General features: G+C 42.8%; 1 protein-coding gene across 6 annotated transcripts in view; it reads left to right on the top strand.

Moving 5' to 3' along the window:
- Nucleotides 1-15559, top strand: part of pfkfb3 (6-phosphofructo-2-kinase/fructose-2,6-biphosphatase 3) — an 88646-nt gene that overhangs the window by 52718 nt on the left and 20369 nt on the right. For 2 of the 6 annotated variants that reach the window (XM_052034321.1, XM_052034326.1), the window contains exons 1-2: nucleotides 3654-3969; nucleotides 14277-14402. In XM_052034321.1, the coding sequence (XP_051890281.1) occupies nucleotides 3888-3969; nucleotides 14277-14402 (208 nt within the window). In that variant the 5' untranslated portion in view covers nucleotides 3654-3887. Of the gene's footprint in view, nucleotides 1-3653; nucleotides 3970-7736; nucleotides 7867-14000; nucleotides 14175-14276; nucleotides 14403-15559 lie in introns of those variants that run through there. The other 4 variants (XM_052034324.1, XM_052034322.1, XM_052034325.1 and 1 more) reach the window with 4 other exon arrangements.

A 15559-nucleotide genomic window follows, 5' to 3' on the forward strand; every position in this document is an offset into this window, starting at 1 on the left:
TTGGCCCATATCCCACTAAACCTTTTCCAAAAAAAGAGGCAAATTTTGCAATGCAGAGTGTGGTGAGTGTATGGAACGAGCTGCCAGAGGAAAGTGGGTGAGGAAGGTACAACAGTATCATTTAAGAAGCACTGGGATAGGTACATGGAGGGGCGGGGTTTAGAGGGATATGGGCCAAACGCAGGAAATTGGGACTAGTTGGGTGGACACTGTGGTCAGCGTGGATTTGTTGGGCCAAAGGGCCTGTATCCATGCTGTATTGCTCTATGACTCTCTCTGGCCTTTCCTATCCATGTACCTGTCCAAATGTGTTTTAGACATTGTAATTGTACCTGCCTCAACCACTTCACCTGGCAGCTCGTTTCCTACACCCACCACCCTCTGCGTGAAGAAGTTACCCCTCAGGTCCCTTTTAAATCTTTCACCTCTAATCTTAAACCTATGCCCCTGAGTTTTTGGTTTCCTTTCCCTGGGAAAAGGGCAGTGCACATCCACCCTATCTATGCCCCTTATGATCTTATACACCTCTATAAGGTCACCGCTCAGTCTCCTACACTCCAAGGATTACAGTCCTATCCTGCCCAACCTCTCCCTATAACTCAGGCCCTCAAATCCTGGCAGCATCCTCGTAAGTGATACGTGATTCTTATTGTTATATAAAACTATATCATTATATAATAATTATTGCGTAGTATGAAATCAAGGGGAATTCAGAAAAAAAAAACTGTTTCCCAAAAGAGCAGCGAGAATGTGACGCTCACTGACCCACAAGGAGGAGATGAGGGAAGCAGAGGAGCAGAAATGCTTTGGACCCGGTGGGCTGAATTCCTGTTGCAGTGTTTCTGGAGCCTTGGGAGATGCTACAGCAACGCAAGCCTTTCATTCGGGCAATGTGCATGGGAAACCCCGAGCCTTAATTCCCCCCTCCCCCGAGCCTTAATTCCCCCCCCCGAGCCCTATTCCCCACCAGCCTTAATCTCCCTCCACCAGCCTTAATCTCACCCCCAAACCCTATTCTCCCCCAACCTTAAATCTACCCCCCAGCCTTAATCTCCCCCGACCCCCCGAAAATTGAGCGGACTGGCCTTCGGGAAGGAACAATAACGTTGAGTCAGGGGCGGACTCCGGAGCCGCGGTGAACACCTGTGGGAGCCTCATCAACAATGCTGTGCAGGTGAATGGGGAAAGGTCAGCGGACAACTTCTCTCAGTAAAAAGAGAGCACAGAAATGAAAGTAACGGTTGGAGTCAGCAGCCAGATGTTTGGTAACACTTGGGTCTTCATTATTGGCGCAAAGAAGTGATTTCTCCCTAAGGTTCTTCAGTCATTTGAAGTCTTCCTTTTGGTGGTTCAAAATGAGCCAGTTTTATTCAGTGCCCCGAATTTCACGCTCTCGGTGAGGAGGGCGAAGAAGAATATCACCAGGCTTAAAAATTAAATGCTTCAATAGTTACTTTTTGTGTATTGACGGAGAGATTAGATAAAATGCAGTCATTAAACGCATATACCAGACTGTTCTTGAAGCACCGTATTGGTATTGGTTTATTATTGTCACTTGTACCGAGGTACAGTGAAAAACTTGTCTTGCATACCGATCGTACAGGTCAATTCATTACACGGTGCAGTTACATCGAGTTAGTACAAAGTGCATTGATGCAGTACAGGTAAAAACAATAAAAGTACAGAGTAAAGTGTCACAGCTGCAGAGAGAGTGCAGTGCAATAAGGTGCAAGGTCACAACGAGGTAGATCGTGAGGTCAGAGTCCATCTCATTTGTATAAGGGAACCGTTCAATAGCCTTATCACAGTGGGGTAGAAACTGTTCTTGAGCCCGGTGGTACGTGCCCTCAGGCTTCTGTATCTTCTACCTTTCTTTCACCTCAGTTGTTTACTGAGCTGGTACTTGCTCTTTCTGTTGTAGATAACGGGGTGTGATAATACAAACCTGTTGCTGCTGAGTAAGGCTGTGTCGAAATGACAAAGGATTTGCAATTAGCCAATAATAACGATGCGATTGCAGCCAGCGGGCACGATGGATTAATTTACCCCCCCCCCCCCCCATCCCATTGCTTGCAACGTGAACTGATAATGCATCGCAGAAAAGGGATTCAGTATTGTGGGAAAATGCTACAAATATTTACCGGGTCAGGTAGCATCTTAACCACACATAATGCCGATTTGTTCGGGATGCTATCTAGAGCCTTAGGAAGATTAGTGCAGTAGACTTTGGAGCAGCTAAAAGTAGATACCTAATGAGCGGAAAGCGGTTTACAATTGTAATGTTTTACCCTTTGGCACTTTCAAGCGGATTTAGTGAAGGGCGCAAGTTTTATTCTGCTTGAAGTCCAGCTTTTGACAGCACGGCGCTTTTTACCATACCGACGCATGTTAACTTGATTTAAAACAAATGGTGCGGGCAGTGGCGAGTACTGAGCGGGCATTCCCGTTAGAGGAAATATCCTTTCTTTGAAAGGATGCTAGTATTCTGAATGAGTCACCGAACCAGAGAGGCGGGGGGAGCTGGGAGTGAGAGAGGCTTCTTGCAAGGGCTTTGTGTGATGCCCTGTACGTGAGAGACGTGATCAGGGGTTTCTCTCCCCCCTCCTCACCCTAACTCTATTTCGGCGGTTTTTTTTTCTATACAATCGTCTAGACGATTGAATTAGTGCTTCATCGCAGAAGACAAAGAAGCAATGGGTTTTAACCGCAAATAAATCCACATTTTGAAAAATCTGTATATTTTTGTAAAAGATTATTAGTAAAATGTTAGACCATGTATCAAACCTGGATAACTATATGGGAATATGACTGTGGTCTAGGAGAATTACATTCGTTTTAAATTTACTTAAATTAATTAAATTAATTAATCAAGATTAATTAAAATATTAAGGCGTTTTAAAATGTGAAACGAAACAGCTTTGCATAAATTGTAGCGCTTGGAAAAACCAAACGGGCAAAAAAGCTTTCCCCATTGTCCGTGTTACCAATTAAATGTATAGACAACGCTCAAAAGAGCAAGGTTTAAACTTCCGTACAATCGAAATAAGATTTTGTTTTGAGAACAAACAGGAAATCTAGACAACCTCAGCAATCAAGTGCGGTAGCTATTTTCAGCTGCAATCCTTTATTGCTTGAAGGAATTTTTAATATGGCCAATAAAATAAAGCTGCGTTCCTCGGCTGAACCTTGAATGCAGACTTGCAAGAAGTTGCAGTAATTAACAAGACACTTTAAAATAACTTTAATTGCACTGTTAGTGCGTAGATTAAAAATCATTTTGAAGAATATCATTTTGCAATGTATTTTGTTTGCAATGCATATTTATTTGCTTTTCGCTCTCTTTTTTTCTCCCTCTTGTGTGTGTGTATATATATATATATTTGTATATAATTCTCCTTTATCCCGCTTTTTATCTCCAGCTGAAGCCAAGGTATCGCTCAGACAGGTTTTCCCTCCAGACCCAGTCATCCCTGCAACAACTGGGACTCGCCACACGACCTCATGTATCAAAGTCCCGGCCCAATCAGCGCGCTGATCCGCGGCGTTGATTTGCATGACGGGCCGCCATTGGCGGGCTGGGGGCGATGACGCGCTGGGTGTGACGTCGGCGGGGCGGGGAGGGTTTAAAAGGGGCGGCGAGCCGGCGCTGAGTCACTGTCAGGAGGTGGAGAGCGGAGCGGGAGGTCGCTGCTGAGACTGAGCGGAGCCCGGCCGGCTGCGGCATTGCGGATCCCTTTGGAAGGCAGACCAGATCAGTGCCACATCTGACAGCCGTCGCGACCCTCACTCTCTCCCCCCCCCCCCCTCCAGAGACACCTTTACATCCCCTCCCGACAGAAAGACCCTCACCTCTTGTCCTTGACTGAACAGCAGCAGCCGACGGTAAAATGCCCAGAGAGTTAACGAGGAACCCGATGCAGAAAATATGGATGCCTTACAAAGACGAACGGCCCGCTGTACCATCCCAATGTGAGTCTGCCCTGGGAGTAGGCTGAGTCTGCCCTGGGAGTAGGCAGAGTCCTTTTATAATATTGTAGCTTGTATTTAGTGACATTTTGCTCTATGTGCTTAAAGTACTGGAAGGGATTTTGCAACCTCTTTTTTTTAAAAAAAAGTCTCCAACAGGTTGAAATTTAGTCTAGCGTCAATTAATTTCTGTTAATTGTGTTCGGGGTCATGCGGCAGAGGGACTCACAACAGCTATTGTAGGCTGGGGCAGGTTGTTGGGGTTTTGATCCCGCTCAACGTGTCTCGGAATGTCATTGCTGTGTTAATGGCATGCGGGCGGGAGTCGCTCAGTGCTGGAGGCTCTTCCTCTTGTTATCCGGGTTGATTCTTTTCCCTCCTCTGGCTCTATGACTCTCACTTCATTGGTATCAAACGCTGGTCTGATCTGTCGTTGGAGATTTTAATTATTCCAAGCTTTCTCTTTCTTTCCCCGCCCCCACTATAATTATGAATTGGCAATGGGATTTTTTAAATACACGTGACTGCGGAATCCCTTCAGAAGCCGGGTTATGTAAGGATACGGTTTGCTGGAAATGATGTCTGAAACGAGTTTAAAGTTGCGCTCACTACTTTTCTCTGAAGCTGGCCAGTGTAAATCGCCCTCCTCTCGTGTCTGCGTTTGAAGCTTTGCATCTTTTTAGTAGAGGGACTTTTTTCCTTGGGCACCCCCTAACCTTGCATCTAACTAAATCCTTTTATGACGCATGAAATAGTATTTTGCTTTCGTTAGTAATCGGAAATTTATCTTAAAGAGCCAAATGCACTTCCTATGGTGAAGTGGTCTTGCATTATATTAAATTATTACATGTTGCATTTTCACATGTAACATTTTCAGATGCATCTCCCACCCCCTTGGTTACATTGGTTACCGTAAACATCAGGAGTTGCATGTTACCGAGGTACGGTGTTGGTTTCAGTTCTAATCGACGTTGAATCCGCACAGTGTGCGGAGCTCCCCCTTTGGATGTGACAAGTAGACGTGATGCCATTACATCAGATTCCCCCAGTTTCCATAGTTACCTGGAACCAAATGCAACCTAAACCTGAAGTGAAAGTGGAATTAATTCTCAACCATTGTGTTTCATTCATCGCCCTGGGATACATTTGAGGATCCTCTTTTTTTTCTAACATCGTGCTAGTTTTTGATTTGTTAAGATTATTGCAAGAACAAATAGTATGCTAGTCGGGCCCTCTTTCTGCTCAATAGGATTTTGACCAACTGCGATACAGAGCCGCTGTCTCACAGCGTCAGAGACCCGGGTTCAATCCTGACCTCCGGCGCTGTCTGTGTGGAGTTTGCGCGCTCTCCATCGGTTCCCTCCCACTTCCCAAAGACCATGGGTATAGTAGGTTAATCGGCCGCTGTAAATTGCTCCTAAGTGTCCAGGTGAGTGGCAGAATCTGTGTGGGGGGGGGGGGGGGGAGTTGCTGGGAGTGAGAAAAGCCTAGGGGTATGACCCAGGAATTACTGGGGCTGATAAACAGAGAAATAAAGGAGGGAATGCAGAAATGAAGGCATAACCGATATTTGGTAAATTGGTTTATTATTGTCACAGTGGAAAAACTTTGTCCTGTGTGCCATCCATACAGATCACTTCACATCAGTGCATTGAGGTAGCACAAGGGGAAATAATGGAAGTAATGAGTAGATGTGCAGAGAGCAGTCTGCAATGAGTCACCATGCCCCAGCATGATCTATATATAAAATGGGGATGATTGAGGTTGGGATTGGAGTGCAGAAATCAGGGTTATAGAAAAGTTCAGAGATGCAGGATTTTGAAAACATGGGTTTGGGGTGAAAGGTGAAATATTTAAGGGGAATCTGAGGGGGAAACTTCTTCACTCAGGGTGGTGAGAGTGTGGAACGAGCTGCCAGTGGAAGTGGTGGATGGGGGTTCAATTGTAACACTTAAAAGTTTGGATAGGTACATGGATGGGAGGGGTTTGGAGGGATATGGTCTGGGTACAGGTAGATAGGAATATGTAGAAGATCAGGTCAGCATGGACTAAGGTGGGCCGAAGGGCCTGTTTCTGTGCTGTAGTGCTCTATGACTCTTAGTTTTAAAAATGCATGAATATTGGACCTAGTCAATATTAACCTAGTTAATGCTTTGCTCTAGTGGAACACTTTATAGGCATGAATTTTAGCCAAGAGTTTCCCAGACTTGACTGTTAGACATACTTCCTTCAGATGGCAATATCCATTTGCTTTTAGTGCATAGTTTTGATAAGTTGCTTGTGTTAACTTTCCCAATTTAGAGTGGGAAGTGGTGTCGGGCACTCTCTGCAGGGTGATGGAGTGTGCAAGTGATCAGGTTATGTTTCTCAGTTGGTGTTGACCCTTAGGATTACTCAGTATAAAATGAGAAAAGATTCCAGTGCACAGGAAGCCTTGCATTTAAGTAACACCTATTCCCTATCTCAACATCCCGGAGTAATTAACAACCAGTAAACTATTTTTTGTGTAATCTCCTGGAATAAATATTCAAATGGAAATGTTGGTTTGAATTGCAAATTGAGTGTTTTTATAAAGGAAAATTTCAACTTGTGGGTGTGGTAGCCTTGTGGCTGATTCATTAGATTTAACAGTGGAAGCCTTGTCACATTGAATGCTGTACAGAAAATGCAGAGTTCTGGTGAAGGCTTTGACCTGAAACACATTAACTCCTCTTTCCCCCACAGATGCTGCCTGACCTGAGTATTTCCAGCATTTTCTGCTCTTCAGTTTTCCAGCATCTTGTTTTTTTTTATTTTTATCAGGCTTGTATCCAGAGGCTTGGATTATTAATTCTGAGATGAAAGTTCAAATCCCACCATGGTGATTGGTGTTTAACTTGGTCCTGTTTTATTCCAGCTTTTTCTAAGGTCCTTCAGGGAAGGAGATCTCTCTTCTACCACATCTAGTCTTTGTGACTCCAAACCCACCTATATGGCTGACCCTTGGATATCCTCCAAAATAGCTTATTAAACAGTATAGGGTAATTGGGAACCAGCAATAAATGTCAGTGACTTCCCATTTCATGAACAGAAGGAAAAACTTGTGATCTTGATTGTCTTGGAGGAAATTTGTACTGGTGGCAGTTAAATGCATTGGTTTAGAACTGTAATTAATGCTTTTATATTATAAAAAAACCTCTCACCTGGTATGTAACTGGGCCATTGACATGGCTATTTTTAAACCTTGCTGGTGATGCAAATTAAACATTAAAGGACAAGGTGCTTAATTAGAATTAGATAAACATACATATTTCAGTACGTTTAACCAACTCAAAAACATAGCTCACTTTACAGCCCTTCTCCAATCTTGTGACTATTATAAACCAGGGAAAACCCCATATTATAGAAATTAAAACCACTTAACCCATATTGCATCATATTGCTGCAGAAAGCTTTTTTATTCCTCCATGAACTTAATTTTCCAGTGTACATAATTATATAGTAGGACCTCTAATCTACCCACATTTTCTACAGCGGAAATACCAGTTCAATGTGCAGTTTGTATTTCACTGAATAAAACATTTTATTGGATTCTTTCTTGCATGAATGGTGTTGCCAAATGCTTGCAATTAAGGCTAATATTTGGGGACATTTCCTTTTTGTATACATTGGTGATATCTCCCCTCAAAAGGGGGTGAAGATTTTTGTTTTGTGTTACAACTTGCTCCGTATCCTAGTTCATGCCTTCACCAATACCCCAACCTTCAACCAGCCACTGCTTTGATTCACAGTTTGTCGTTCCGTAAGATCGCTCGTGTGGGGTTTCAGCCAGTGGACGAAGCTCTTCAATGTTCCTGTTGTATTGCCAGCCTCTGCCTTGCCTTTGTGCGATGTTACACCCAACAGTTTCATAAACTGAAGGTAACGGTTAAAGAATGGTTTCAACAGGATACCACACAGGATATGATGTTATTCTGATCAGGGATAATGCATGCCCTGCATCAAATGGACAGGACCCTTAGTGTATGCAGTTAAGGGTTATTGAGTAAAGTTTTAAAAGTTTTGGCAGCTTTTCTCTTTAATTATACCTTTCTCAAGTAGAAGGCACTTGCACTAGTGTGGTTCCCCAGATGGAGAGATGGTGAGTGTGCTTAAACTACTTGAATGTAACCTGGAGCAGATTATTCTTTTATTTGCATTACACTTATTGTGTAGTTCATGCCTGAAGTCCTGATGGAAAAGCTGCCCCGTGCTGAGACTGTGCTAAACTGATGCATTATTGTTGCAATGATATTGATTGGCTGTTGGCTGAGGTGCCACAAACTAAGGATTTGATTTTGCTTTCTGAAATTCTCAAATTATTTAGCCTCTGTGGCAGTGATTACAGTACTCTGCATACCTTGAATATAACCCAGCCTTTGTCAGCGTACTGTTACGTTGCAAGTACTGTGTGGGGGCCCCCTTTCTCCAAGTTGTATTGAGTTTATTGTCATGTGCACAAATACAGTGAGGTATAGGTGCAATGAAAAACTTTCAACAGCATCACAGGCAGGTAGGTTCAGACAACAGAACGTATTTATATGTTGTATATAAATTATACCAGTGAAGAATAGAGACTGCAAAACAAAGCATTAGTGCAGAAACCACAATCAGACACAAGTCCATGGCAGTGCAAGAGGTGGTCTGTAGTGTTCTGTTGCTGAGGTGGGGTTAGGGTTGTGCAGGGTTGGTTCGAGAACCTGATGGCTGTAGGAAAGTAGCTGCTCCTGAACCTGGTGGTGTGGGACTTCAGGCTTCTGTACCTCCTGCCTGACGGTAGTAGCAAGTGTACTCTTGTGCTCACAGTCTGCTCTTGTTCTGCGCAGTTTCTAAGGGGTCGTGTACAATTGGACCAGAATTGGTTTGTTGGGGCAGGGCAAATAGCTTTAATTCGTAAGATGTGGGCCTCCCTAGTAAGACCACATGTAACTTTCCAGTTGAATATCTTGTTGGACTGTTTCAGTTGAGATTCATTTGCTGTGGGTCCAGGGTGACAGGTCACAATAAGGGTGGCGGTGAAGGACATTTGTGTAGTAGCTGGGATTGTGTAACTATCTGGTAGTTTTGTAGTTACTGTTAACCAGTTCCAGATTTCTCTTCTTGACCTTTATGTAAGGTGAGGTTAAACTTCTCCTGCCACGGTTGTAAGGTTTAAACATGTCCAGGTAATTGGTCCTGTCCTTTCTCGAGCGGCAGTATGATCACTTTTCATCATACCCTCTGGTTGTGACAAGTTTGGAATTTTTAAATTATACTTGCACATCATTCAAGAAGAAAAAGAAACTTGTTTCTACACAGCAGGTTTCATTTCCCTTCCAATACATCTCCAAAGTACTTACTTCCAATTAAGTACTTTCGAATTGTAATCACTGGTGTGATGTCACAACCAATATTACCCACAAACAGCAAAATGTTACTGCTAATGTGATTTTTATTTTTGTAATGTTGTTTGAGGAATGAGTATTGGTCAGGGCACTGGGAACAAGTCTCGTTCAAGAGTGCCATGTTATCTGTAGTGTTAAAGAACCTTCTCCAGAGACAATACAGTGCAGCACTCCCACAGTTCTACGCTGGAGGTCAGTTTGGGTTTGTGCTTGTCTCTGAAGTAGGACTTGACTCCAGAGTCTTCTGACTTGCCAGAGAGAGACCCACTGAGTCACAACTGACATCGGGATTAATGCAAATCATCTGTGTCCTTTTATCACAAAAAGAAGTCAGTCACTTCTGTGGTTGAGCCATCTGGTGTAAAGTCAGTTTTTGGAGTTGAAGCATGCAAATCATACATGGAGAATCAGAGCAAGGATAATGTGAATGGAAAGGTCTTGATAATTGTGGAGACTAGATCATTGAGGGTATTTAGATGAGGTATGTAAATCTTTGAAAGATGAAGGAATTGAGGGTAAGGAGAGGGAGGCACTAAAGAGAAGTTGAAGCCAGCAGTAGATCAACTGTGATCATATTGAATGGCAGGGCAGGCTTGAGAGGCTGAATGTCGTCCTACTGTGTACTTGTCAGTGACCAGTTGTAGTTGTGCAGAATTGTAACCACTTCACAATGTGCTTGAAAGTTGTCAGCATGCCTTGTCCACAAACACAATGTCACAAATGTACTGTGAATTGGTGCTACTTTGAACTTTTTTTCCAGAGACCGATAGGTTTGAGGGTTTGATTTTAACCAGCTGTTAGCTATTTCAGTGAGTACAAACTAGTTCTAGGAACCTTGGAGTTTGCTCACTAATCCAGTTCAGATTAATTTATTGGTGCTTAAGCGACCTCTGTTAGTTTCTAGCTCGTGATGAAGCCCTGATGGAACTCTTAGTCCTTTAATATATCACTGTCTGTCACATGGCTGCCAACTGGCTGCTGTTGTGACAGTGCTTCTGTTAAACAAAACTTCTTGGTTGCATTCTAGTCATAATGATTAATGTACAGCAGAAGTCTCCAGGTGTGATCTGTGATATGTTGGCTGAAGAAATGTGGGTGGGAATAGGCAATGTGGCTTCTGTGCTGCCTTTGAAGAAGATCAGAGGTGATCCCAGTCTCCAGTTCACCTTGCCAACTAGTTTTCATTAGTTCTGGTGCCAAATATTATCATTTTCACATTGGGTGTGTCCTTGCAGCCCTGGGAGTAGCACATTCCAAAGTTTGCAACCTAAAAATGTTTCTTATCATGGTCCTTGGCATCTAGCTCCCTTTGTCTTGGTTCTAGTCTCTCTAGTCTGAGGAGATGGTCTCTCAGCTTCTACTCTGCCCATCCCCACCTGAGGACCTTGTCTCCTTGGACAACTGCATCACCTTTGACTTTGATCCCTGAAGTCTGTGGTTGTACCATCTCCAAGATGAGCACATTATATAAGATCTTTATTAGTCACATGTCCATTGAAACACACAGTGAAATGCAGCTTTTTGTGTAGTGTTCTGGGGGCAGCCCACAAGTGTTGCCATGCTTCCTAACCTGTACGTCTTTTTGGAAGTGTGATCTGAAATCTGTGACCTGAAGTGGAGGTGAAATCAGATGTGAGTGTATCTGATCTTTAAGACTGCAATTGAGATGTAACTGTCCTTGCTGCTTTGGGTTGGGGGAATGGAAAAGTGCCAGTCCTAAGTATTTCCAATCAAACTCTGCTGATCATTAAGGGCAGGGTACAGATTAGTTCTCATAGGGAGGAATATCTGTGCATGTTTCATCCCCTGCAATGAAAGGTTGTAAAACCACAATTTACAGTCTAAATCTTTTAATTGTAGTATCTTCTGAATGATTGCTGTTTTCCTCTGCTTGAACAGTGTAATCCCAGGTTACCTAAATGTTCTTCATACACACTCTTGTAATATGCAAAGTTCTTAATTGTTCACAAATAGAATGAGAGCATATAGTTGTACTTGTGAAACTTGTTGGGCCATTGTATCAGCAGCTTTGAAGTAAGTGAATGTCTTTTTTTTGCGCAAGCTTTTGTAATCAGAGGTCTTTCGTCAGAAGTGCAAAGAACAAGAAGTCACTTTCTTTAGTTGGTGCCCAAGAAAGATAGCACGTGACTGTATTTGTAAAGCTTTTGTGGACTTGTTGACTGTAACTCTGGATTTAGCTTCCGTTCTGCCAAATTTATGAACTCGAGAAAATTTGTAGTTGCCAAATAACATTACAGTAGAGGCAGGAATCGTATGAATTTGGCCCAAGTTCTACCATCCAGCAGGGATTGTGACTAATGTAACTCAAACCACCAGTCTTTCCCCCTTGTACATTTTAGTTAACAATCCATCAATCTCAAGTGTTTAAAATTAACAATCGATTTGTGGATTGTTTTTAGATGAGGTCCAGATGCCTTCCACCCTGTGTCAGTGTTTGCAAACTTCACTCAAATGTTTGGCTTTTCCCTAATCCAGACTCCCCAACCAGAAGTGTTTCTCTCTATCTACCTCATCTGTTCTTGAAAACTTCAACTGAGTAATCTCTGAACCTTCTAACTTCCAAGAAATACAAGCAGAATTTATGTAAGCTTTCCTTGTGTTTTATTCTTTGCAATTTTGGGCTCATTCTGGTAAATGTGCCTCAAGCCAATGTATCTTCAGAGTGGTTCCCAGTGTAGTCTAACCAGGCATTACGTAAATGTGGCATCACTTTTCCTCCAAGTCCTCAAGACATAAAGGCCAGCCTCTTTAATTTTCCTGCATAGTTTCTGACATTTTAACCATCTGCGTACATGTTCCCCAAAGTCTTTCCACTGTTTCTGACTTTTCACCATTTAGATGATCCTCTTAAAGGTGTCCCAATTCTTTTGCACTGTTTGCTTCACAGATGTTACCATGTGTCACTTGTTTTGAGATCTGCTGCACTCTGGTCAGGTAACTGAGGGGTGAAGAGGGGTTGGGGTAATGAGAGAGGAGGGAATGAGTCAAATCTGTGCAATGTTCCTTTGTAACCAACCAAATTGGGTCGTAAATTGCCTAAATTACTACAAATTGGTGTAGTTTGCATCAAAAACATGACCTACAGTCAAAAATCTTTATCTGGATGTAACTTTAATCTTCCTGTTTGTATTCCTTAATTCCTTCCTCCTGTGGATTGAGCATCTCTCCCTCTGTACATCTCTATTACCATTGCTGTCAGTGTCAGTTTAACCAATCTCTTAAGTCGGCTCCCCCACCAGGATCTCGTGGTTCAGTTTTATGCATAGTGTCTGATTACTGATGCTTGTGGAGAATTACATGCTGGACTGCCTGTGGGACCTTGCACAGGAAAGCAATAAACTATCTGCCTTGTTCAGATGGTTATCCTCGTTAGGGTAAAGTCATGCAAATGGAAGTGGGGTCTGTCCTTGTGTTGCCTTGGCTACAAGAGTCGGGGGGGGGGGGGGTGTTTGCACATGTTTTCTGATGATCCTCTTGGTACTGTGACTGACCTGTTGCTGTAAACTGGGTCTCCTATAGATATGGTGGGTGGAACTATTCAAAGCAAGGATATTCCTTGCAGTTTGAGTGAGTTCCACTCTTGTATCACTGACTCATTTAGTGATACCTCTGAATGTAGAGGTACAATTGTGAACCAATGAGTGGCAGTACATGTTTTGAGAGTCCAGTTACTCTGGGGTTGCAGAAACACTTGAGCACTGGAATGTTGATTGGAGGTTGGCAAATTTTGAAATGTAAATATTGTAATCTTAAAACATTATGGTGACTCTTCCTCACTTGGGTAGAAATTTGCCTCCAGTTGTATGACTGATATAATGCATGTGCTTGTGGAACTCTTCTGAAATTCAACTAATGTCAGCAGAACAGAATCTGGGTAGCTGACTTCTATTGTCTGCATCTTGCATGTACTTCTATCTCCTGCAGAGTTGATGGAGAACGGAAAACAAGTGGTGAAATCTATTGTAAAGATTGGAATCTTCAACTGATGAGAGAACAATGTCTGAAACACTCAGCAGGTCAGGCAGAATCTGTGAAGCTGACATTTCAAGTTGAAGATTCAAACTTTTCCTTCAACCCAATTTGTTATAGTTTCTCTTTCCACATGTGCTGCCTGACTGACTTCTGCTAATGTCTTCTGTCTGTAACATTAAAAATGTTTGCTCTTAACCTTACCCACTGTTGCTGGACTTGTACCACGTTGTGTTCCTTCCATGTCCACCTCCCTCCTTGCCTCCCAACCACCTGACGTTTATGGGAATAAAGACTTTCTCTTTAAGTTATAACTGCCTCTTCAGTCCTGGCCTCTGCTTCACCTTTTGTCGGAACAGATTAAAATGTATCAGCTTGCTTAGGTGAGGGAGAATTGTCTGCCTTGTGTTAGATGGGTGTGTACTGCAGACTTTGGTGTAGTATTTTTGTCGACTGGAAGCCTTTGCCTTGTACGGATTGCCACTGATCGCACCCAGTTGGGTGTTTATGCCTTTAAATTGTTGTTGCGCGATGTTGTGTAGACTGATTGTGATGCACTGGTAGAGTTGAGATGGTTATGCATGTGGTTCCACTTGTGCTTTGTTTGCAGATGGCACTGTGGGACCCTCCTTGACCAGGATGGAGGGTAAACAAGGTACCCTGGATTTGAGCTCGTGATTTGGAACAAAATGGTAGAATTAAGAATTTTCTGCCCCCTCTTCCACTCCATGTGGCTGCTTTGGAGAGTTACCTGCAGCTGTAGGTCTTAACAAACCTGAACTAACCCAGATCTTAAGATTGAATTGAAAGATCAAGGTGTGTGATTATGCAGGTGTAATATTGCAGGGAAGGAAATTGGTATTGCAAATGCTTTGGATCAGTGAAACTTAATGGATTGTTTTCTTTTTTCTTGAGCAGCATGCATTCCACATCTCACCAACTCTCCCACTGTGATTGTGATGGTGGGACTACCAGCTCGGGGCAAGACCTACATAGCTAAGAAGCTGACTCGATACCTCAACTGGATTGGAGCCCCAACTAAAGGCAAGTATACCCACCAGGCAGAATACCATTGAGGTAAGGCTGGGGCTTTCAGACCCACCTATGGGTACCAATGGGTTGAGCTAGAAACTTTAGTTCCATCCTGAAGACTTGGTGCTAAACTGGTCAAATCTGAGCCTCTTGCGTCTAATGGAAGAATATTTTTCAAGACTGGGGCACAGCCAACTACCATGAAAAGGCCAAATATGATTTTATTCTTGGCTGAATTTCCTTCACTCCATAAGCCCTTTCAGTGATTCCTTCAGGCTTGTTATTAACCAAGGTTGGTCATTGGCTGAATCATAATTCAAAGGGATTATGCTTCTCAAAGGCAGATTTGTCTCATGATATTTTCCCCTAGGATATGGTATCACTGGTTAAAGGATCTAATGGAATTTTAAATAATCCTGGAATTAAAATAAGTTACCTGGTCGGACTCCAGACTTGCCAATATGGTTGACACTTCCTCCTCAGTTCATGGGCAATTAGGGACACGTAATAAATGCTGTCATTGCCAGTGATAATCTGATTCCTATCAACAAAGGAACCCAATATTTGTCCTTGGCTACTTACTGCCCTCACTGTCATCTTTTTATATTTTGGTTTCTGAGCTTGTGGTTTAATATGGTTTGGTTGTCATCATGCTAATGGGAAATTCACTATTCAGGATTTTGCTTTTGATTAAGGGTTCTTGTTGGGCAATGCTTAAAACAGATTTGAGTTGGAATAAATGATGGTAGAATGAAGAATATTATACAGGTTGCCATCGGTAAAGGGCTGGTGGAGTTTACTTCTACCATAAGGTTCTCGTTGAGAAGGTGTGCATTCAGTAGGAACTGCTGATTTTAGGGGGAAGTATCCATTCTAACATGTTGCCATGGCATTGGACTGTAACCCATCGTGTTGGGCAAGCTGGGCAAACCTCTGACCAGCTGGATGGCAAGTTCTTCATTACAGCAAGATTCTTTATTGTCAAACTCCAGAGGTCTGCTGCTCTAGTGTGGAAGGATTTGGGTTTGCTCTCTAAATGTTATAGTATTTCTTAAATCAATGTTATTTCCATAAAAGAGATCATTTTGGCCCATTGAGTGTATGCTAGCTCAGCAATTGCATTCCCCTCATGAATTTTCTCTGAAACTTAATGTCCCCAACGTTCCCAT

Source organism: Pristis pectinata, chromosome 19 (genome assembly GCF_009764475.1).
Source record: "Pristis pectinata isolate sPriPec2 chromosome 19, sPriPec2.1.pri, whole genome shotgun sequence".
Lineage (NCBI taxonomy): Eukaryota > Metazoa > Chordata > Chondrichthyes > Rhinopristiformes > Pristidae > Pristis > Pristis pectinata.